This window comes from Populus alba, chromosome 16, assembly GCF_005239225.2.
Source record: "Populus alba chromosome 16, ASM523922v2, whole genome shotgun sequence".
Classification (NCBI taxonomy): domain Eukaryota; kingdom Viridiplantae; phylum Streptophyta; class Magnoliopsida; order Malpighiales; family Salicaceae; genus Populus; species Populus alba.
Window position 1 is genome coordinate 4,164,106 of NC_133299.1, and position 21,868 is coordinate 4,185,973.

Consider the following 21,868-nt stretch of genomic DNA (forward strand, 5'->3'; position numbering starts at 1 on the left):
AATTCTTTAAGGAAATAATTCACAACAAACTAGAAAATTTCTGGTTTTGTATGCTATATTAATGAATGGCCTTTGTAAAGAAGGAAGGGTTCCATAGAATGGTTCATGGGTTCCATAGAATGGTTCATAGAGGGTTGAATCTCGTTGTTTCGTATAAAACTCTTATTTGTGGTTATTGCAATGAAGGAAAGATGATAGGGTCTAAGTCATTGTTGTAGGAGATGATAGGAAACGGGATGCCCTGATAGTTTTACTTGTCGGGTTTTTATTCAAGGATATGGTAAAGAGGGAAGGCTATTTCTGCTTTGAATTCGGTTGTGGAGCTTGAGAAATTTGATGTCTCAATCTCTCCAGATATTTTATGATTATCTAGTAGTTTTGTTATGCGAAGAGGATCAACCGTTTGCAGCAAAGAAAGACTCTTCTGGAAAGACTGTCTGGGCGTGGTTATATACCTCATGTGGAAATCTACAATAAACTCATCGAGTCCCTCTGCAAAAGTGATTGTGTAGCAGAAGCTTTACCTCTAAACCCTACTCTTCTAACCTATAAAGCCCTCATCTGCTGCAGGTGTAGAACGGGCAGAAGCATAAAGGCTGAATAGTTGATGGAAGAAATGCTTCATTCTGGTTTGCAACCTGATCCAGAAATATGCAAAGCAATGATACATGGGTACCGTGGTAAAAAGGATGCCAGGCAAAGCAGAATCACTCTTGGTATTCTTTGCCAGGGAATTCCAGGTTTTTGATAGTGAGAGTTGTAATACACTTCATCAGCAATGCTTGCGAAGATGGTGACGCGGCCAAGATCACAGAGCTGCAAGATTGGATGATGAAGGTTGGATTTGCACCAAACACTAATATGGGACTGGTCAAAGAAAACCTCTTCTTGAATGGCATGCATGATCAATATTTTCAAAGGGAAATCTCAAATGTTCTCTGGCTAGATGATAAGATCGTGTAGTAATGCGCCCTTGGCTGACTATGTGGCCATGGCCATGGCCATGTGGGGGACATTGCAGATTGCAAGGTATAATCTTATGAACTCATAAAGCTTCCTGCATTTTGACATTTTTCACACCGGAAAAATAATACGAGATCGAATTAGAATTTCGCACAGGTGAATGCATGCTGACTCGCAGTTTCATTTTGGATAGACAGGGGACATTGCAGATTGCAAGGTATAATTTAGTAGAACAAGCAACCCTATAACAGTGTTCAATTCTTAAGAGAAAAGGATCAGTGCCCATCTTGTATTATTTTATGAAAAGCTTCCTTTTCTTTTCATATCCAGCCTTCTGGGTCACAACTTAGCACTCTGTACCTGTGGAGATGAGATTGAAGGGTAAAATCAACAATGGAGCATGCTGTTAAAACATTGTTGACGCACAAATTCTGATTCAAGGAAGGAGAAATGAAGGTAATCCAATCCATATGCTAAATTAAATTAAATTAAAATTGAAGCAAGCAAAGCATACAGCACCATCACTACTAGCAGCAAGTGTAAGGGTTTTTCATCACAAAAACAAGCTACTCCAACAAATGAAAATTAAGGAAAAGCTGTTGTGTCAAACAACAGAACATTTAGCCCCAGCCGCTTCAAGTTGCTTCTTGGCCTCCTCAGCTTCATCTTTAGAAACCCCTTCTTTAAACTTCTTAGGCAATCCTTCAATCAATTCCTTGGCCTCCTTCAATGCCAAGCTGGTCAAAGCCCTAACCGATTTAATCACCGCAATTCTAACATTACTGGGCACTTCCTCAATAACAACATCGAACTCCGTCTTCTCCTCTACCACTGCTGCTCCCGCATCAGCTGCAGCCCCTGGCGCGACACCCACGGCAGCTGCTGGTGCAAATGCAGCAGCCGAAACCCCGAGCTTGTCCTGAAGGTAGTCGACGAGGGTGCGGGCTTCTTCGAGGGTTAAGGAGGAGATTTCTGCACCGAGTTTCTCGATTTTTTCAGGGGCAGCGACGGCGGCGACGGGGCGGACGTGGGAGGAGCGGAAAGAGAGGGGGAGTTGGCGGCGAGGGAAGAGGAGGAAGTGTTTGGTGGGGGAGTGTGTGGTGGAAGACGATGGGGAGTGGAGAGAGAGTGTTGGGATTGTTGTAGAGAGGGGGTTTGTTGTTGCCATTTCTGATGAGGGGGAATCCAAGGATTTCTTCTCTTCTCTTCTATGGAGATGAAATAGAGAGTAACAGATGGATAGTGTTTTGAGGATAAGGTTATGGGGAGAGGGATGAGGAGATGAAAGGTTTATGAAACGATGGTTTCTTTTGGAAATTTTCCTGATATTTTTTAATATTAAAATATTATTTTTCTTTCTTATAGATTAATATAAATCTTATATAAAAGGTCCCTTTTTTTTTTTCTTATATAATAACTAGACTAAACGGTCCTTGCAATTTTCGGCTGCTTCAGGAGGGAGAGCCTTTTGTTTTAGGGGTATATTTGTCAACCAGTCTACACTCTGGAAAATGACAAAAAAGAAATGCTGGGGCATTCCGAGAATCGAACTCGGGACCTCTCGCACCCAAAGCGAGAATCATACCACTAGACCAAATGCCCTCTTGTAGTTTGATATGCACTTAAATAATATTTTAATAAATTAATTATTTCGCCTTTCCATTTCAGGACCGCAAGTTGAATGGTGAGTGTGTAAGGTCACCTATCCAATCCGGTTTAAGTTGAGTGTCATTTTGGTAATTGTTTAAAGCCTGTACTTAATTAAAAAAAAAAAAATTTCCAAGAATAAATAAAATATATTTGTCGCAATTGTATTATATAAAATAAAAATTATATTCACTTAATAAAAAAAACCCTTCAAAAAAATAAAGATTATCAATGCCTCACTTGTCGTATATAAATAAATAATAATAATAAAACAGGTATTAAATATTTTAAAAGGTTTAGTTGTAATTTTGCCCAAAATCCTTCATTTTAGATTCGGCTCTGACTTCTAACCTACTGATTTTTATAAGTTCATTAACAGACTGGAGAGGAGAACACTAATAATTTTTTTAAAAATATGAAAAAGAATCAAAAAATTATTCTTATTTTTTTAAAAAATAATCTTTAACATTCAACAAAAACTTAAAGGGGATATGATTAGGGAATCAATGGCAGCTAAATAAAAGACACACAATGCTAGATTTATTTATTTATTTATTTTTACTCCTTGACCAAGTTCATGTCTCGTTCTCTAGATAACATTTTGGGATCACAGATGAATCTGAACAAACCAAACACCACAGTACCACATATATCAATCACAACAACAAAATGAAGTGGTTTGATTTAGTATTCAGCAATATATTGAAGTTAATCACACGAGATTATAGTATTCCAAATCTCCTGACCTATTAATGCTACAACATGGTATCATAAAATTCATTTTTAAACCCCAATAACCCTACTAAATTGCTTTGGAAACCACAACTTCACCACCTCCGGCGCTTCTTTCCATACCAATATGCGAACGCAGCTATTGATGCCGCCATGATAACACCAGCTGTTGCATGCCAAGCAAACAATGGCCTCTCCAGAACAAGGGTAGAATCACTAACATCAGTAGGTGGAGATGTTAGTGGTTTCTTACTAACTGTCAACGCAAAGCCCAAACCCTGCCTTTCCAGGTCAGTAATGTCGTCTATTGCTGGCTTAAGTCTTGTGGTCTTGGCTAGAGCTTCATACTCTTCTTTCGTTCCTCCTTCAAGGAAAGATCCAACAAGGTGACCTTTACTTATCCAGTATGCTCCAATTGTATTCCCCGAGTAATCCCCAAAATGCACCACTTCCCCTGCATTGTCCCCATAAAACTGCCAGGAAAATGTGAAGAATCTGGAATAGAAAAAGGGCAGGTAATCAAACTCGTCTGTTTTCTCAGGCTCCATTATCGCTGCAACAGCATGTTTTGCTGTTTTCCGCGCTGAGTCAACATGCTCAAGCCTACGTGTTTCACCAAATAGTTTCACTGGAAATGCAGCAACATCTCCTACCGCATAGACTGAGGTGTTGCTCGTTTGCATTCGTCCATTTACTTTGATCCCACCTTTCTCCAAAGTCAGTTGGCCTTCAAACAGGCTCGTGTTTGGACGGATCCCAATGCCCACTACAACCATGTCAGCAGGAAGCTGACTTCCATCTCGAAGATTAACAGCGGTAATCTGAAAAGGATGAATTGGATTGGTTAAGCCAGAATTGGTGATCAATTTTTAAGGAAGCTAAAGCTCCTGATGCTTATGAACTCATGAAGCTTCCTGCATTTTGACATTTTTCACACCGGAAAAATTATAAGAAACATCTAATGAACCCAATCAGCATAACAGAAACTGTAACAGTAACCAATACCATGTCTGAAATATTCCGCAACATAAAACAGATTGAGACAAGTTCTAGCAAGATTGTCAAGCGGCGGGAGATTTACCTTTCCAATGGGGTCAATCTCGAAAGATGACAGGACAGTTCCTTTTACGAATCGAACTCCTTTTGAATTGTAATAGCCCTCATAATAACTTGCAATCTTGGGTGTAAACAAGCGAGCCACTACAAAAGGCAAAGACAGTGACAGATTTACTAGTAACTTGTATTCAAGAAGAAATCAAGACAATAGTTTGGGAAAGAATTGGCAGTCCTAAATTTTTGTGGTCAGAAAACATGGCAGGAAAAGCTTCAAAAACAACTGTTCTTGCATGAATAAATGCAAACAAGTTTGATAGATATGAGATGTTTCACAGCCTTTAACTTCAAAGGTTTTCTTCCTCAAAAATAAGTTTTAAGATCTCAAAAGAGGAAGCATAAAGCAGCATTGGGAGCACTTACTACAATGTACTTCCGGGAAAACCATAGTGACATTAATTCGATTTGTCACCAAAGAGGCAGCACACTCCATTCCTATATAGCCACCACCAATAACAACAGCATTCCCAGAAGCACAAGATTGCATCACATCAACAACCCTGTCTGCATCAGCTAAATCTCGCAAATAACAAACATTTTCTGCATCTGATCCACTTACTCCAAATTCTTCAAGCTTCAAAGCCTACATTGAACAGTGAAAAAAGAAAGAAAGAAAGAAGAGTTACTTTAATGTCATATTATTACTTGAACAATGCAATTCACTCTCTACACATTTTATTATTTCAATGAAATTTTTATAAAGGCCAACAGTGAAAAGAAAAAAGAAAAAAGAGTCTTTTGAGAACCATTTCCAAAGTTAAAATATGGAAGAAAATGCGAACTAACATGATGATAAGATCTAATTGAACATTTTGTATCTCCTATATTATATATGTTTAACAATGACAAGTGGTCCCATTCAAAATGCTACCAAACAAAAGGACATGGATTGTAATTCCTCTAATTTTCCAAAAGCGAAATCGGATCCCTACTTGGTATTTTTATACTGCATTTACCCAACATTAAAAACATCAACTAACCATATGAATAAAAAATAGCATCAACAAATTGAAGGATCAGTTTCAATACCCGAGCACCTGTTGCAATAATGAGAATCTTGTAGCTTATAGTCTCGCCAACTGCAGTTAGTAGTGTCTTGCGCCTCACATCAACAGACTTAACTTTAGTTCCCAGAATCAATTCAATTCCTAGAAAAAATAATTCATATACCCATCAATTAGGGATAAAACATAGAAGGAAGAATTTCAGCTGCCAACAATTTAGAAGACTTGATATTAAAAACTTGTAACAGAAAAAATTTCGCTGGTATTTGTGTCTGAACAAATTCTACTAGGAGTTTTTCCCCAAAAATGAAGAGACATTTCCTTCTGATCTTGGTTACGTTGGATGTAGGTAAAATATGAAGAGCTGTACCCATCACAAAATGCTTGATTAAAACTATCTGTGTAATTAGTAAGTCTATGTTTCTACAAGAGAAAAGTATGTCTCATTTTTACTTATGTAAAAATCTTTATAGCAACAGGTTAACTAATTAAAGATGTTAGACTCAATAGTCAAAGAACTTTCTCATGTCAACAATATTAACGAGCAGATATAGTATGGCAACCTAATTGTCAGCTTAAATCTACACATGAAGCATAATGATCATAGTTGCTGTATTTAGTAATTGGTAATAAAAGCCTCATTGCACAAGTCTGCAACCCAATTGGATCAAACATTCAAATATAATACAACTGCCATCGACACAATTCATGTCATATATATAGTTGAGCAGGTGAGATCACAAATATCAAGCGGGAACAAAATTGGATAACTTGAATTCATTCTGCATTTTTTTCATCTACCTCTGCTCCCTTGACATTTGATATAAACAAATTATAATTACAGGTACTCTAGATAAGAACATATGAAGGATGCTATACCTGAAAGCTAAATAATTCCAATTAGAATGCATAAAGAACCATCCAGATTCTAGACAAATAAAAATATGGATAACATAGCAAACTTTGAAATAGGTATTCCAGAGAATAAGAGCAGTGCTATAAGATTATTATTCTCATTGGTCAGTGAAAAGAATCATACAAGCCAAAAATAGATTACCGTGTTCCTTATACCATTTTGGAGTCAACCTTTCCTCATTAGCTCCAACACAAGTGTGAAACGATGGAAGGCGTGCTGGAGCTGCATGTTAGCAAAAGTTTCAACAAAAGGCTGAATATTAGAATAATAAATGAACGGTAGGAACATAAAACAACAAATGATTAGCATTTTCACTCCCTAGTTTAGTTGTGAATTTTAGGACAGCATATCAGGAAAAATTAACCAAAGCCCCCACACAGCATCCAGACTCAAAGTTGACCATCCCCAAGTTCAGCCTGACACATCTATGTAACTTGGGCAAAGCTATCGACTAATAACAAGCAGCACATTTCAGTAGATTATTTATATGTCACGCTACATAAAGAATTCTACCAAAATAGTTGGTTATATTAGATAACCAGACCCTGAACTTGAAGGATGAGAACTTTTACCTTCAGGAAGTAAATAACCTTTGCTCAATGCAGGTCTCTCGTAAGGTGGAACCTGAAAGAAATCCAGTGGACATTCATGAATCACTATCTGACTAGACATGGCAAGCAGGAAATATGAGGCGAATGCAATTCTTTGACCAGCGGAAAAACTTTCATTTCAGTCTTATTATTGTTCCATTGCATAATTATCACCCGTGCAAGGGTTTTCCCAACTCACAGCTAACATCAAGTTTATTCAATCGCGCAAGCTAAGCTTTTGTGTTCACCCCTTAAATTATACCATCAACATTACATATCAACGACTAAAATATTAATCAAATTCATTTTGCACCTTCAATACTTTGATGCCAAATTATAAAGCTGGCATAACTTCAGACTGAAAATGTCTAGTGCACAAACTTTAAAAACCCCTATACGGGATTTTTATTAGCTGTGAATTTGAGCTTTTTGGTCTTTTCTGTTTCTTTGGATGATATGATGGGTCAATTATTTGCTTTATTGGTTCCAATGGCAGCAGCTGCGGAATCCGCTATAGGATTAGCCATTTTCATGATTGCTTTCCAACTTTAAAACCCCACATACCAAAATAAGACCAATAGAAAGAGAAGGTACTTATTCACAGAAATGTCCCCAATGGCTTATGTTCCATTAAAAGAACGAGGAAAAGACATGGTATAAGTAATATGAAATTGACAATAACTATTGCAGTCTACCATTACTTAAACTCACAAGGCAAGGCAAGAATTTGTAATCAATCAACCAATACAAGGAAAAAGAGAGAGAGAGAGAGAGCCATAGCAAAATACATATGGTACAATGGCGATGCTAACTGTTCAAATTTCAGAATCCTCCTTATAGTTAAGCAGCATACTATTCATTCTTGGGATTTCATAAACGTAACTCACTTTTCATAATCTAACCAACAATGATAGAAAAGAGAGAGGAAGAAGCAGAATTAAGGAGACAAAGCAACTAACAAACTGAAAATTGAACCCATCAATGAAAAGCATGAATAGAACAAAGAGCGAAAAAAAATCAGATGCCCATTAAGGAAAATAAACCTAGAAAGGCTAAAAAGATGAGGGTTTTGTTTTTTTTTTTTGGCTCACAGTTTCTTCAGAGATGATGCAAAGTTCTCCAGGTGAAACCCCTTTCTTGGTGAATTCAAGAGCTGCATACCCAGCTGCCACTCCTCCTCCAAGAATAACATACACAAATGCTCTTCCCATTTCCTTTGGCTCTCCTTCTCCAACCAAAACTCTCTCCGGTCTCTCTCTCTCTCGCTCTCAAGAGTCAAGAAGACTAGGGAGATTTATTTCAATTCTCCATTTTGTGTTTTGGGTGGCATTTTGTCATCTAAGGAAAACCCACCATCACTTGTACCATTTTAGGCTCTATATATATATATATATATATATATGTTTTTTATTTTTTTTGGTTGGATTTTGTTTTTATTTATATGGTTCCATAAAAACAAATAAATAAAAACAAAATTTAGTTAAATTATAGTTATTAATTTTATTTTATCAACAAATGTTTTGAGCTTGAAGCAATCGTGAGACGGAGAAGACACGGTGGGACCGAGTGTAGATATTGGGAAGCGTGCGGAAAGATGAGAGGAGATTATAGATGGCAGGATTTTTTGTGGTGAAGACAAGTGGATAAATCTGATTATTTAAAATTATGGCTATGGCGAGGACAAATTGTTGTCGACCCAAGAATTGTGGATGAGGCTTCGAATCATGTATACCGACCGCATGGACATGTCTTCTCTTCCGAGCTTATCCTGTCTCTTATGGTTGTTTCCATGGTTTACACACCTTGTGTTGGCTGTGCTAAGAAGCAGCAACCATCGGGAAAAGGATTGTGGCTTTAGGGGTTAGTTTGCCCCATTTTCCATGGAGTGAATTTCTTTTTCTTTTTTTTTGATAATTTTCTTTTGTGCCATGCTGCTGGGTGAATATATTTTTCTTTAATAATAACATAAGTGCTTATTTTGGCATTCTATTTAAGTACTCCCAACCACCTAATTATTTTTTTAAACTAAGTTTCAAATTCATTCGTGTGAGGGTTGATCTTGTTGACTTGATAGGTTAGAAGCACCACAAAATCAAAAAAACAAAAGATGACACGGCCTAGTTGTAGCAACATGGAATTTTTATAAGACAACTTGATCTTTCAAATGATTATGTTATTGCAAAATGGAATGTGAATTATTGTTGTTTTGAATATTATTCAACAAAGTTTTTCTTATATGGAGACTCTACCTAAAATAATTTAAGTCATAAAATTATAATATAAAGATGCCCTCAAGCTCACTATCGATCAATTCCATCAAAATATAATTAATTATACACAAACTACATATTAAATAACAAGATTATAACATTTCTTTGGACATACATAATCTTTCTAAAAACATGGAACGTCATCCTTCCTTACATATGGGCTATATTTTATTATAACCCATTTGTTTTATTAAGCTTAACTACATGTGAAAGTTGTTGTTTGATATTGTAGTTGTGGGAAAAGTTCACACACACTCATAATTTTTATCATTTGATAACGTTTCATCATAATTTTTTAATAATAGGTCCCACCATTAACTGTGGTGCAACCACAGGTTAGCTGCTTCTTGTAATGGGAAAATGGATGAACAGTCATGCGTGACTGTTCATCCATTTTCCCATTACAAGAAGCAGCTAACATGTGGTTGCACCATAGTTAATGGTGAGATTCTTCTATGAATAGTGAAATTGATCCGGCCGGACCGGTCCAATTTAAAGCTAAAAATACATTGAACCGGGTCCGACCCAAGAAAATATTTTTTTTTTTTATTTTTAATTGTGTTTTATTCAAAAAACTAGTATTAAATATTATTCAATGACTACATAAATTAGATAGAGATCGCTTGATGACACTACATTTACAGAATTTAATCGCAATCTCAATTTCATACGTGATGGAATTGTAGATAGTTTAATGGAAGAATAAAAAATATTTTATATAAAGTATTATTTATTTCATAATATAATAGCAATAGTTAAATCTATAATATTTAAATTAAAAACCATCAATATTAATATATATATATATATATATTTTTTTAAATTATTTTATAACCTCAATTTCAAAAACATTATTAACCAAATACATTAAACTACTTTTTGTTCAATTTTAATTTCAATCACAGTTTTAATCAAATACTTATTTTTTCAAACCAACCTCAACTAAAAGTACTTTTTATAAAACAATTTTTTTCAAACCACAACTACAATAACAATCACAATACCAAACATGCTCGAAATTACTCATAAGAAATAATTCGATGTAGCCTCTGTCTGCTTTAAGTTGATGAAATATCAGGGCATGGATCATGGTTGTTAAAACCCATAAAACGTGTAAAAACGGAGACAAAAATTAAAAAGCATTAAAATCGCATAAAACTGGTTTAAAATCGCATAAAACTGTAAAAACTCGCAAAAACGTTAAAAACATTACGTTTTCACAACTTAACCAAAATGTCACCGAACTGAATGCAAAATTAGAAATGCAAAAATTTTGACTTTGTCCCTGTCTCACAAATTCACAGTCTCTTTTCTTTCCCAATTCCCACCTGACCAGGCGACCACCCTCACCCTACCAGTGACTTCAAGAAATCATCCCCTCTCTGTCTCACACTCTCCCTGCTCCCAGTCTCCCTGACTCCCTTCCCCTTTCCCCTTTTCCCCAACAAATCAAGAAATCATTCCCCCCCGATCCGGAGCGTTCTTGGCGAGATGAAGGTAAGAATTGATTCTCAATCCCAAACTTTGTTTTTTTTTCTGTCTAATGGTGGTGATTAGAGATAAAAAAAAAAAAATGATATGGGTATGCTGTGAAATTCACTTTTTTATCTTCTGGGTATTCTAAAAATTAGTGGTTTGCTTCTAGGTATTCTAACAATGGTTTATTGAGCTTTGGATAAGCATTTATGCTAACTTGTACTTGCACTGCCAAGCTATTTACCATCAGCCAATTCTATTTTCTAGGCTAAAATAACATAATTAGACCAATTTTCAGACATTAAAGGATTGGTAATCAATCACAGCAAATTAAACAGTTTGAGGACTTGTATAGGCAACTTTACTGATGGAAAAAGGACAAAAGCTAACGGAGGAAATCACAGTCACCATAAGTGCAAATGGGCTAAAGTAAATGGTAGATTTCTGCATTTTTCCCCTAGTTATTTTTTCATTTCAATGAAGCAGCTAATGACGTTGGAATCCATTAAAAAGAAAAAAAGATTTGATAAGAAAAACCCATTCAAAGGGAAGGAAATGGAGCTTGGCACTTTGACTGGCGATTTTAATTACAAGCAAAGCCAGATTTCTTTTAATGTTCACCTATGCTCCGTTTGATCTTGCTTGCTTTGGTGTTGCAGATTCTATAATTCTGCAATCTGCATAGACAACAATCCAGCAAAGCAAGGAAGCAACGAAGCATTCCAATTTTCAAGATTGCAGGTGTTATGTAAATCCAAAAACTGCAAACTTTAGGGCAATTGATGCACCTGTTTGGAATGCCTTAAAATAGAGATCAACAGCAGCATCTTGTTTACCGGCCTTAAAATGGCCATCTATTAATGTTGCATATATATAAGCATTTGGCATGATATTTTGGTCCAGCATCTTTTTCATGATACGAACAGCTACATCAAGCATTCCTTTCTTTGTATAGCCATTTATTATAGAAGAATATGTGATGACATTTGGAACAACCTGTTTCCTCTCCATTTCTCGCAACAGAGATTCTGCACCATCCATGTCTCCCAACTTGCAGTATCCATCGATCATTGTTGTATAGGTAATGTTATTTGGAATACAATTTAGCTTTGCAAGTGAGCAAAACATGGCATCCATTGGATTATGTATAAACTATTATAATTTTATTTGAATTATGTATTTTAAGATGTTTGGATATTTGTATTGTTTATTTTAATTTTATTTGAATTATGTATTTTAATATGTTTGGATATTTGTATTGTTTAAAATATTTTACTTGCGATTTTAGTTAAAATATTTTACTTCCGATTTTACGATTTTTAGTAAAAAAAATTTACTTCCGATTTTACAATTCGAGTTTACGAGTCGAGTTTAAATTGAATGTTCCGTATCGTGTTAAAAAAAACGTTTTTGACAACCTTGGCATGGATGGCTTGATCCGGTTGATCCAGAATATTGGGCCTTGAGCCTGTGATTGGATGCCGCTGGAGGAGCTGAAGAAGAATTAACAGCTAGTGAACAAAAAGCTAGCCACTAATTTCATAATTCCATTTCGAAAGTGCGCAGTGAGAGAAGAAGGAAATTCTTTATTCAAATTTCAAAGCATGCTACCGCGCTCACGGCCCGGCTGGCCTGCCAGCGGTGGTGGGAATTTTCCCATTCCCTGGTCAAAGACTTGGGTGGACGCAACCAAAAGTAATCGATCGAGACCGAGGAGAATTGAGCATAAGTCGGAGATCATAAAACCAAAACTAGAATGAATCGACTAGAAAGTTTGTTCCGTAGGCTTTCGAAGTCGGAATCACCCGAAAGAAATGGCTCTGCGGAGGATACAACCCAGCAAGATTCTCCAGTAAGAAATTCGGGCCGGATAGTGACCCCTACCCTGTCATCTGCAGACATTGATTAGTTTTCTAAAAAAAGGTTACTTAGAATGGATTAACCAAGCAAATTCTGAAGCGTGATATCAAATGGAAGTGATTGGTTGACAATTACATGTAAAACACATAAAAACATGAAATATATGATAAGCATATCCATATTCAATATTTCTAATATCATTTCTATACTCTAAGAATAAACACTTCATTTTTTTTCCCCTCACAAACACATTAAAGCAATACCATCTTTCCAATTTATTTCATAACTAGAAGAAACACATCATCATTGATTATTTCTTGATCACATTAAAGCGATACTATTTTTCCAATTTAATTTTCTTCATTTACAATAAAACGAGTCCTTTCAAATTTGGATGGATCATTTAATATTAATTACTTCAAAGATCAAGCATGTCAATTTACAATTTTTATTCTATATATTTGCCAGCTAAAAGAGAGTAATATATCAATTAATATGATTGATAGTTTACATAAAAAATTGTGAATAATGAATAGGTATTTTAATTTTACATAAATAAAATTCACAAATAACTTGTATCATTAAAAAAATTATAATAATTATAGTCAAAATCAAGCCTTTGGTTATGTAATTGCATAAATTTTGCAAGATATAAATTTAAAACAACAAAAATATTAAGGTACAGATGACCAGAATGCACAATTTTATATTTTTTTTAAACTCATAAAATCGATATGATTTTACCGAGTTTAAACGAGTTTGACCGATTTTACTAGTTTTCGAGTTTTAATCTGATTGGACATGTTAACTCATAAAATCATAAGATTTTAAGAGTTAGCTTATTTTTTTGACAACATTGATCCTCACCATTACAATCAACTTAGGATTTTCATAACTCAATGTTCTAACCATGTCAATTATTTATTTATTTCTCATATTATTTTTCAATATTAGAGGCATATCTACACTTGATATAATTTTTCTAACCTGAAGGCATAATTTATATGATATTATTTTCCTATTCTAAAAGCATAATTTATTTCACATCACCTATGCTTTTCTATTATATTCTTCATTTATAATTATAAACAATTATGCAAAACACTTATTTATCATCGTGTACACATTCCTATAACATATTTCATTTACAATCATAAACATATTTCATTTAATTAAAAAGAAGTGGTGGAATGTTGTTTTTCAGGGGTGGTAATATCTACAACTAATCATTTCATGTAGCCTCTCCAAGGAAGAACCTTAAAATGATGAACGAAAGGGATTGAAAAGCTCTGAATTGATTCAAATAATCCTAATAACAAGGCTGCAAATTACTCAGCATCTTTGTTCCTATCTTTTGGAAGTGTCTTCGTGCTAGTAAAATGCGAGATTATTTGGCAAGTGTGGTTGTGATTATTTTTCAAATAATTTTTCATATTAAAATGCATGTTAATAATATTTTTTTTTTTAAAAAAAATTATTTTTAACATCAGCACATTAAAATAATTTGAAAACACTAAAAATATATTAATTTGAAGTTAATAAAAAATAAAAAAAATATTTAAATTTTTTTTTAAAGTACTTTTAAAACACAAATATAAACTTACACAAGTGGTGTTGCATGTTAGTGTCATGTTTTACAGGGAAGAGGGCTGAAAGTCCCAACAACTTTAGCTTGCGCTCAAGTTGTTAGATTTGTTTGGTTGTGGAATGATAATTAAAAGTGTGTTTGGTATTACGGTAGTTATTGTTGTTGTGATTTGAAAAAAAATTATTTTATAAAAAATACTTTTAATTGAGGTTAGTTTGAAAAAATAGGTGTTTGGTTAAAACTGTGGTTAAAATTGAAATTAAACAAAAAGTAGTTTAATGTGTTTGGTTAATAATGCTTTTGAAATTAAAGTTATAAAATAATTTTTTTAATATATATATATATATATATATTAATATTGATGATTTTTAATTTAAATGTTGTAGATTTAACTATTGCTATTACTTCATGAAATAAATAATACTTTATATAAAATATTTTTTATTATTCCATTAAACCATCTACAATTTCATTACATACAAAATTCATCAGACAAAAATTACAGTTTCTATAATTTTTTGAGCGTACAATAAAATTAGATAAAATATTATCATGAATAAAATTGATTTGATATTACAGTGTGAGTGAATTTAATTCACTCTACACTAGTTTTTCGGGAAAAAAAATATTATTTACATGACAATACGAGTAAATTTAATTCACTCTAAACTAGTTTTTTTTTTTTTAACAAAAAGTACACAAGATAAGCACACTATATATAAAAAAATCTAATTGTTCACGCGAAATAGTACAATTCATTTGCACTGTTCGTGTGAACAGTGCAAGTGAATTGCAATGTGCACAAGTAAACTTTGAATTTTGAAAAGCAGCTAGGAGTTGTTTTGCGAAATTCACATTCAAAACGTGAATTATCTTGGGACCCGCTAAAATTAAACTGTGTTTTTGACGTAACCAAACCTACTGTTTGCTGTGGTTGCTCCAAACGGAGAAGCAACCACACAAACAAACGGCCTTTAAAGCCTGTTTGGGAATGGTAGTGTATTTAAATTTTAAATTTTTTTATTAAAAATTATTTCAATTTTTTTTTTAAGATTGTTTTGATATGTTAATATTAAAAATAATTTTTAAAAATTAAAAAATATATTATTTTAATATATTTGTAAATAAAAATTATTTAAACTACAGATGTTAACACAATTCCAAACAACCCTGTATTAATGATTGTTTCTGCAAGATAAATGACCGATGACTGTCTATCATCATTCTATTTAATTTAATTTAATTCATGTTTTACGTGGAGGATGATGAGTAAATAATTTAGTGCAAATCTTTTTCTTTCAGTTTTAATCCATTTTTATAGACAAATTAAAGATACTAAAATTATCGTTTATAGTTCAATTATCATTTTTGTTATACAAGAGAAAACGTAAGAAGAAGTAATTAACCACATGTCATTTATCCAAAATCTATCTTATCATTATATTGTATAGATTTGAATGAATGGTTTTAATTTATTCATTCATAATTACTTTTTTTTTTCCAATTCAATTTTAATATTTTAATATCAATTTTATTTTTTATTATATCATTATATATATAAATATAATATGTTCTTAGAAACACCTAGGTTTCAAACTAATGTCCTGTTTTTTTTAGCTGTACTTTAAAAAAAATTAATTTTTTAGATTTTTTTGATATATAATGTTAAAAATAAATTTTAAAAAATAAAAAATATATATTATTTCAAAATATTTTTAAACTAAAATAATTTGAAAACCTACGATTATCATAACTTGGAACACAACCACAAAGTTTTTTTATTTGAGTTTCCGAATTTTCTATCATTTATCAACTCAGTTTTCTTGTATAGTTAACTCCTAATCATGGAAGACAATAGAAAAAAATAAAGTTTTACGTACCACTATAATATTTCTCACAGATCACAAAGCTGGGATTGATATTAGAGAGTGTTTTGTCTGATGGATAATGATGAATTGGATATTATGATTTTTTTTTTTTTGAAGTTGTATGCTGCTGCACAATATAACAATATAAAAATCAATTTTCCTAATGCTATTTTAAAAGAGAAATATTCATCTCATCAAAAGGAATAGGAAATTCACTGTAGAGTTGTTATTTATAAAATGATTTGCCTTCGTATAAAATATAACTTTCGTAGTCTCATCATTCTAGAGGAAATCATGTTCGGCTTTGTTTGATTTTGACTCTGGAAAACAAACCCACCAACAAGCTCTTGTTCTTGGGTTTGAAGCGGACCTATTTGTATCATCAGCTTGGATTGGTATGTGTTTAAAATGTGGGGAGTTAAGTGATGCAAGAATACTGTTCGATGAAATTCCTTAAAGAAATATTGTTAATTGGACTTCTTTAATCACCGGGTATGTTCAAAATGATGATGCTCATGAAGCGTTAATGGTTTCTAAGGAGTTTTTGATTGAGAAGAGTGAAGGAAATGGTGAAGAGGTAGGAACTTCTGTTGATTCTGTTGCTATGGTTTCTGTTTTATCGGCTTGTTCTTGTATTTCTAATAAAGCAGTCAGTGAGGGAGTTCATGGGGTTGCTATGAAGGTCGGGTTGGATAAAGTGATGGGAGTTGAGAATACTTTGTTGGATGCGTGTATAAAGTGTGATGAAATGAGTTTGCCTGGAAAGGTGTTGGAATTCTATGATTGCTGTGTATGCCCAAAATGGGTTATCGATGGATGCTTTTGAAGTTTTTCATGGGATGTTAAAGGATGGTGGTGGTAAAGACAATGAGGTGACCTTTTCCACTTTGTTGCTAGCAACCAGGAACACCCTCTTCCTCTAATCATCCTGGTTCGTCTTCTAGTTCTCCCCAAGATTATCAGTTAGTATTGCTGAATCTAAATAAATATTTGTGGGTAACTTTAATCCATTGACTTGCATGTGCAGCTGAAGAAGTTGATGCAGATGGGGAATCAAGCAGCGCCATTGCAAATTGCGTTGACCGTGGTAGTTAACACTCATTCCATTGAATTATTTGAAGTATTGTCCTCCCTCCCTCCCTCTCTCACCCCATTATGAATGAATAAATCAAGGATGAGATTCTTCTTCAGAAAAAAAATAATATCAATCATATGTTATATAATTGCAGTTACGTCGGCTGGTCTCTTAGACAATGAAATTTGAGGCAAAAGAACTAAAAAAGGTGGGAGGAAGAACATTTTCAAGCAGAAATTTGACGTTAGAGCTGGAGAAAAGCTGCTAAAGACATCACACTTCTTTTTGTCAACTGAAACTGGTGCTGTTGCAGGACTTCTTTTTATTTCTACTGAAAAGATTGCTTTCTGAAGTCAGCGATCAATTTCCTTCAATATTCCTAATTGGCAGCACAATGACACAGTTGAACAGGTGAATATCCTCTTTATTATATTTTTCATATCTCGACTAGGTAAAGTCTTATTCAATTGACTTTATATACTAATTAATATATTAGTATCTTTTTTTGAGAAAGTTCTGTTATGGATATGTGCTACAATGAAGTTTGATATATTTTTCTTTTGAAAAAATTGAACTCATTTTTATTTTTGAAAAGCAGAGCTGAATATTGATAGCAACGGGCCAATTTGCATTACACATGACAATAACCTACATGCTAAATTGGATTGTCAAATCATTGATTCTCAAGTTTATTATTTGCCTAATTGATCGGTGGAAAATGCTTCAAATCTTAAAATTCAACATTCTGGTTTTATTGTTCGGAACTGTAAATTATGTTCCTTCCAATACGGATATGCTGCTTACTGTAGCTGTCTGCAATTATGTTGGAACAATCGGTCCATGCCACAGCTTATTGTTGACATAGATGTTGAATTCTCTGGTCTGGTTTGCTGGCAGCTTTCCAATTTCAGCGAAGTGCATGTAGAGGAAAAACTGGTTGGTGCGGTTGTGACGTTGAAAATAGAACACTAGGGGATTTCTATGGTTGATTGGAACCGCTGCTCTTTGCATGATAGCATATGGGAAAGTGTACTTGTTATCATCTGGTGATTTAATGGCATAGCTAGTAATTTTAGCTTCACAACCAAGAGGCAGAAGAGGTGACCAAATTCAATCATAGACATCGTTAGAGAACCTTGATGATATGTTTCTGTTTACTGAGAAATTTCTGGATAATACTGGAAAGTTGAGGTAATGTATGAAAACATGAAAGAAAATGGCTCATCTGATCGAATCTGAATAGGCTACACCACAACCAACTCTGCGGCCAACAACTCAGGTACATTGCTGTAGTGTTATTGTCCAAAAGCCTTAGCTCCAAAATTGATATGAAAGGTGTCCCAAAACCTGTGATCACAAGACAAATGTCTATATTATCTGAAGAAAGGACATGAATGATTTCTGTTGTGAGGGGAGTGGATGCATCATTCAGTCTCACTACTTCCCATTGTAGTTCATCATAGTTACCATACAAAAACCCTGCACTGATCAGATACTTTTTCTTGCTGTCCCCGTGCATAGGCTTCAAAGGTAACAAATTTTGGTTCCATCAGGGAAGCTTATGAGATTGAGATATACCTGTTGTGTTGATTTGGGATGATACATTCTTATTTACACCAGTGTCTTTGTAGTTTGTAGTTTGCATATGAGATGAAAGATGCTTGTGATATTATCTTCATATCTCGAACCTTACCAAAAATCTCTAAAGACCACTCATGATTCTGAGTTACTATAAAACTAGATGGTGATTCATGTATTTAATTTTACCTTCATCAATCTTGAAATAATCAAGATCGATGAGATTTTTCCTATGATAAAATGACAACTCCGTTGGGAAATTAGCAAGGGCTAGACTTTGTTTGCTTGGTTGAAAATAAGCTTGTTATATTATTTTTTTTTATATGATTATTTATATTATGTGATTTGTTATATTGGTTTTTGTGCTCTTGTTTGTTTGTTTATTTTATTTTTATATATTTTGTTATTATGCATATAGGATTTGATAGGGACTTATGCCCATACACCAACTGCATGAAACTCATTTGCGTATACATTGTTTTAGGTTGGCATGAGGAATTAGTGGTGTTTTGATATGGCTTTGTTTTAGGCCAACACACATAAAACCTCATAATCTCGTTGAAAATATTCAAGGTCATAATTAGTAGCCGATGTGGCTTTACCTCAGTTTAGATTTTTTGCCACTTATAGGCATTGATCAACCTTAGCCGATGGCATTGCTAGGGTTATCTGGCTTCAATATTAATTAACAGATCTTCAGATTCCGTTTGTTTTTGCTCCTATCATTTGATGTGATAACTTTGATGCCACTTATTTATCTGCGAATCCTATTTTTCATGTTCGCACAAAACATGTTGATGTTGATTATCATTTTATCCGAGATAGAGTTGCGAAGAAGGAGATTCAAATTCATTTTATTTCCTCTCAAGATCAACTTGTAGATGTCTTTACTAAGCCACTTCCTACTTCCTCGTTTACTGCTTTTCGTTTCAAGCTTCAGGTCGATCCTCCACCCTTAGCTTGAGGGAGCATATTATAGAATGTACCTATATAGAAAATATTACAGACATATTTTTATGTTGTAATCTCCACCATTACTATTATATACATTGCTTTACACACATATATAGAAAAGATTGGCTAACCAATAAGTTAAGCCTCCTAATTATTCTCAACATCATTTAGGTACATTCTATAATATTGCTAAACTAGACCATGAGTTTCGTTGTTTTAGCACTATTGATAAGGTGTAGATTTGTTTACATAAGCACTCTCTACTTATCGGTTTCTAATGCTCAAGAACGTGTTTCCATGTTCTTGCTATTCTCATGAACTTGTGAGGGAATGCCAAGGAAACTGATTGTGTTAAGGATACAAACAAGGAAGACAATTCCTGATTTATTGTAAATGATTTATTCATTGTATATAGGCTTGTATTACTATACAGACACTTATTCGTATCAATTGTAACCCTACACTCTAAATACAATAGTAGTCGGCCCTGTAAAGTTGAGGATTTCATAATGTTCTTCTCCTCTTCATTGTTTTAACTATCCCGAAGCTTACCACTAGGTTAAAAAGCAGAAAAATTATTTTTTAAAACCTACCCATAAGCCAATTAAAAGTACGGAATGGGTTCATTTGCAAGCTTGCACACAATTGCACGTGCACTAGAAAAAGTAACGTGCAATACAAGTGTAAAGATGGAATCATCACATCTTTCTGTCGACTCAAGAAACTTCACTTTCATCTTGTACTCTTTATCCCATATGTTCTAATTACGTGGTCGTCATTGTATATGTCGGCATGCTAACACGATATCAATGTCGATATCAATAATGATAAATTAATAACAATTCCACAGATGAACTACATATGGCCTTCTAGGGGATGCTTGAATGATTAAGATTTGGTTTTTCTACTAGCAAGTTGAGGTTGAAACTCTAGAAATGATATTGGGTTTGGGTGAAGTTTGGAAATTTGGACGATCATTGCTCCTTGTTGTATAATTCAAGGTTAGTTGAAAAGAAGAAGAAGACAAAAGATAAGCACTCGATGAATGATATCCAAATACAACCGTATAGTTTCATCAAGTGGATATAACCTTTGAAATTCAATTTAAATTCATTTTTGTTTCGACAAGGAAAAGTTTGTTAGAGAAAAAGGATTTGTGTGAAATTAGAATCTTTAGAATATAATAGTTAGAGATTGTAATCTTTCTATAAGGATTCTTGTATTCAAAATTTAAAAGTGTTGAATCTATCAATAAAATCTTGAGAGGTTAAATATTTGTGTATTTAGTTTTTCAACAATTAGTTGCAGAGCTTGGAATAAAAGAAGAGCATGGCAACCTCAACAATCTGCAAATGTTTTTGAAGAAAAGGAGAAGAGCAAGAGAACTCAACAATCTTCCACGTTGATTAAGGAGATAGAACCCTTAACCATATGTGTATGTTATTGAATGTTTGGTTCAAGGTTGTTATTACATGCTTCCATTCTTTGTATATATTGCCTAAGAAACTTTTCCTCCTAGATTTGACCTTAGCAAATGGACATCAAAGATCCTAGATTAGCTAGTGTGGGAGTTTTTTAGGGAAAAATGAAGATGGACAATGTAAAAGGAAAGCCAAATTAGTTTATTTTTTGTCAACAGGCAAAAATGGACTTTGATCTACCTAAAGAAATCATAGATGGAGTAATAAAGTTCAGTGTAGTGAGTAATAAAAACTATAGGTACTTTAGCCAACTAGAAGATGTATTATCAGGAAAATAAAAAAAAAATTATACATAATAACCTTTATTTCGTGCATTAAAAAGAGTTAAGAAAAATATTTCCTAATACTTTGGTCGTTTGCTAACAAAAACAAGACATACCTTGTGGAGTAAAACATGCTATAAAAGATCTAGTACTAGTAATCTATAGATCATTGGATTAAGATCAATATACAAATATATTCTCAAGTTACATGTAGTTGCAATATATTGAAGATTTATATATCATTCACAAAGAAAAGAAAATATAGAAGAAGACATCTTAAGTTGGAGTCGTTTGTGAAACTAAAAAGATTATTTGGTGTTTATACTCGAGATAAACCTTTTTTAAAAGGAAAGTCCCTCCTTATTACTAAACCGAGTGTTTAAGAACATTAGTTGAAGGAAATGATTGTTTAGTCGTTTATGAAACTAAGAAGATTACTTGGTTTTTATACTCAAAAAATGCCTTTTTAAAAGGAAAGTCCCTCATGATG

General features: G+C 33.6%; 2 protein-coding genes, 1 long non-coding RNA gene and 1 other non-coding gene across 5 annotated transcripts; 1 reads left to right on the plus strand and 3 right to left on the minus strand.

Moving 5' to 3' along the window:
• Window positions 1-1,432: 1,432 nt before the first annotated feature.
• LOC118052749 (large ribosomal subunit protein bL12c) lies at window positions 1,433-2,271 on the minus strand. The gene has a single exon (XM_035063790.2). The coding sequence runs from the start codon at window positions 2,129-2,131 to the stop codon at window positions 1,568-1,570; it is 564 nt and encodes a 187-aa protein (XP_034919681.1). The 5' UTR covers window positions 2,132-2,271; the 3' UTR covers window positions 1,433-1,567.
• A 222-nt stretch (window positions 2,272-2,493) lies between these two features.
• Window positions 2,494-2,565, minus strand: TRNAP-UGG (transfer RNA proline (anticodon UGG)). Its single transcript has one exon. It is a non-coding gene; the product is annotated as a tRNA-Pro (tRNA).
• A 697-nt stretch (window positions 2,566-3,262) lies between these two features.
• Window positions 3,263-8,335, minus strand: LOC118052740 (monodehydroascorbate reductase 4, peroxisomal). The gene is made up of 7 exons (XM_035063777.2): window positions 8,057-8,335; window positions 6,948-6,999; window positions 6,517-6,597; window positions 5,485-5,603; window positions 4,819-5,038; window positions 4,424-4,542; window positions 3,263-4,163 (listed from the first exon to the last, which is right to left on the minus strand). The coding sequence occupies exons 1-7, from the start codon at window positions 8,174-8,176 to the stop codon at window positions 3,438-3,440; spliced, it is 1,437 nt and encodes a 478-aa protein (XP_034919668.1). The 5' UTR covers window positions 8,177-8,335; the 3' UTR covers window positions 3,263-3,437.
• Window positions 8,336-15,892: 7,557 nt separating this feature from the next.
• On the plus strand, window positions 15,893-20,136 carry LOC118052730 (uncharacterized). Of its 2 annotated transcripts, XR_004688253.2 has the most exons (4): window positions 15,893-16,958; window positions 17,055-17,147; window positions 17,257-17,513; window positions 18,000-20,136. It is a non-coding gene; the product is annotated as an uncharacterized lncRNA (long non-coding RNA). The 2 variants fall into 2 exon arrangements; XR_004688252.2 differs by having other exon boundaries at window positions 17,257-20,136.
• Window positions 20,137-21,868: the final 1,732 nt, after the last annotated feature.

Bases quoted from the DNA above. Each gene is read 5' to 3' on its own strand.
- LOC118052749 (XM_035063790.2), bottom strand. From the start codon at position 2,131: ATGGCAACAACAAACCCCCTCTCTACAACAATCCCAACACTCTCTCTC.
- LOC118052740 (XM_035063777.2), bottom strand. From the start codon at position 8,176: ATGGGAAGAGCATTTGTGTATGTTATTCTTGGAGGAGGAGTGGCAGCT. The intron at 6,598-6,947 runs GTAAAAGTTCTC...GCTAACATGCAG, and splicing joins AGGTTATTTACTTCCTGAAG to CTCCAGCACGCCTTCCATCG. The intron at 4,543-4,818 runs GTAAGTGCTCCC...TGCCTTTTGTAG, and splicing joins TTTCCCGGAAGTACATTGTA to TGGCTCGCTTGTTTACACCC.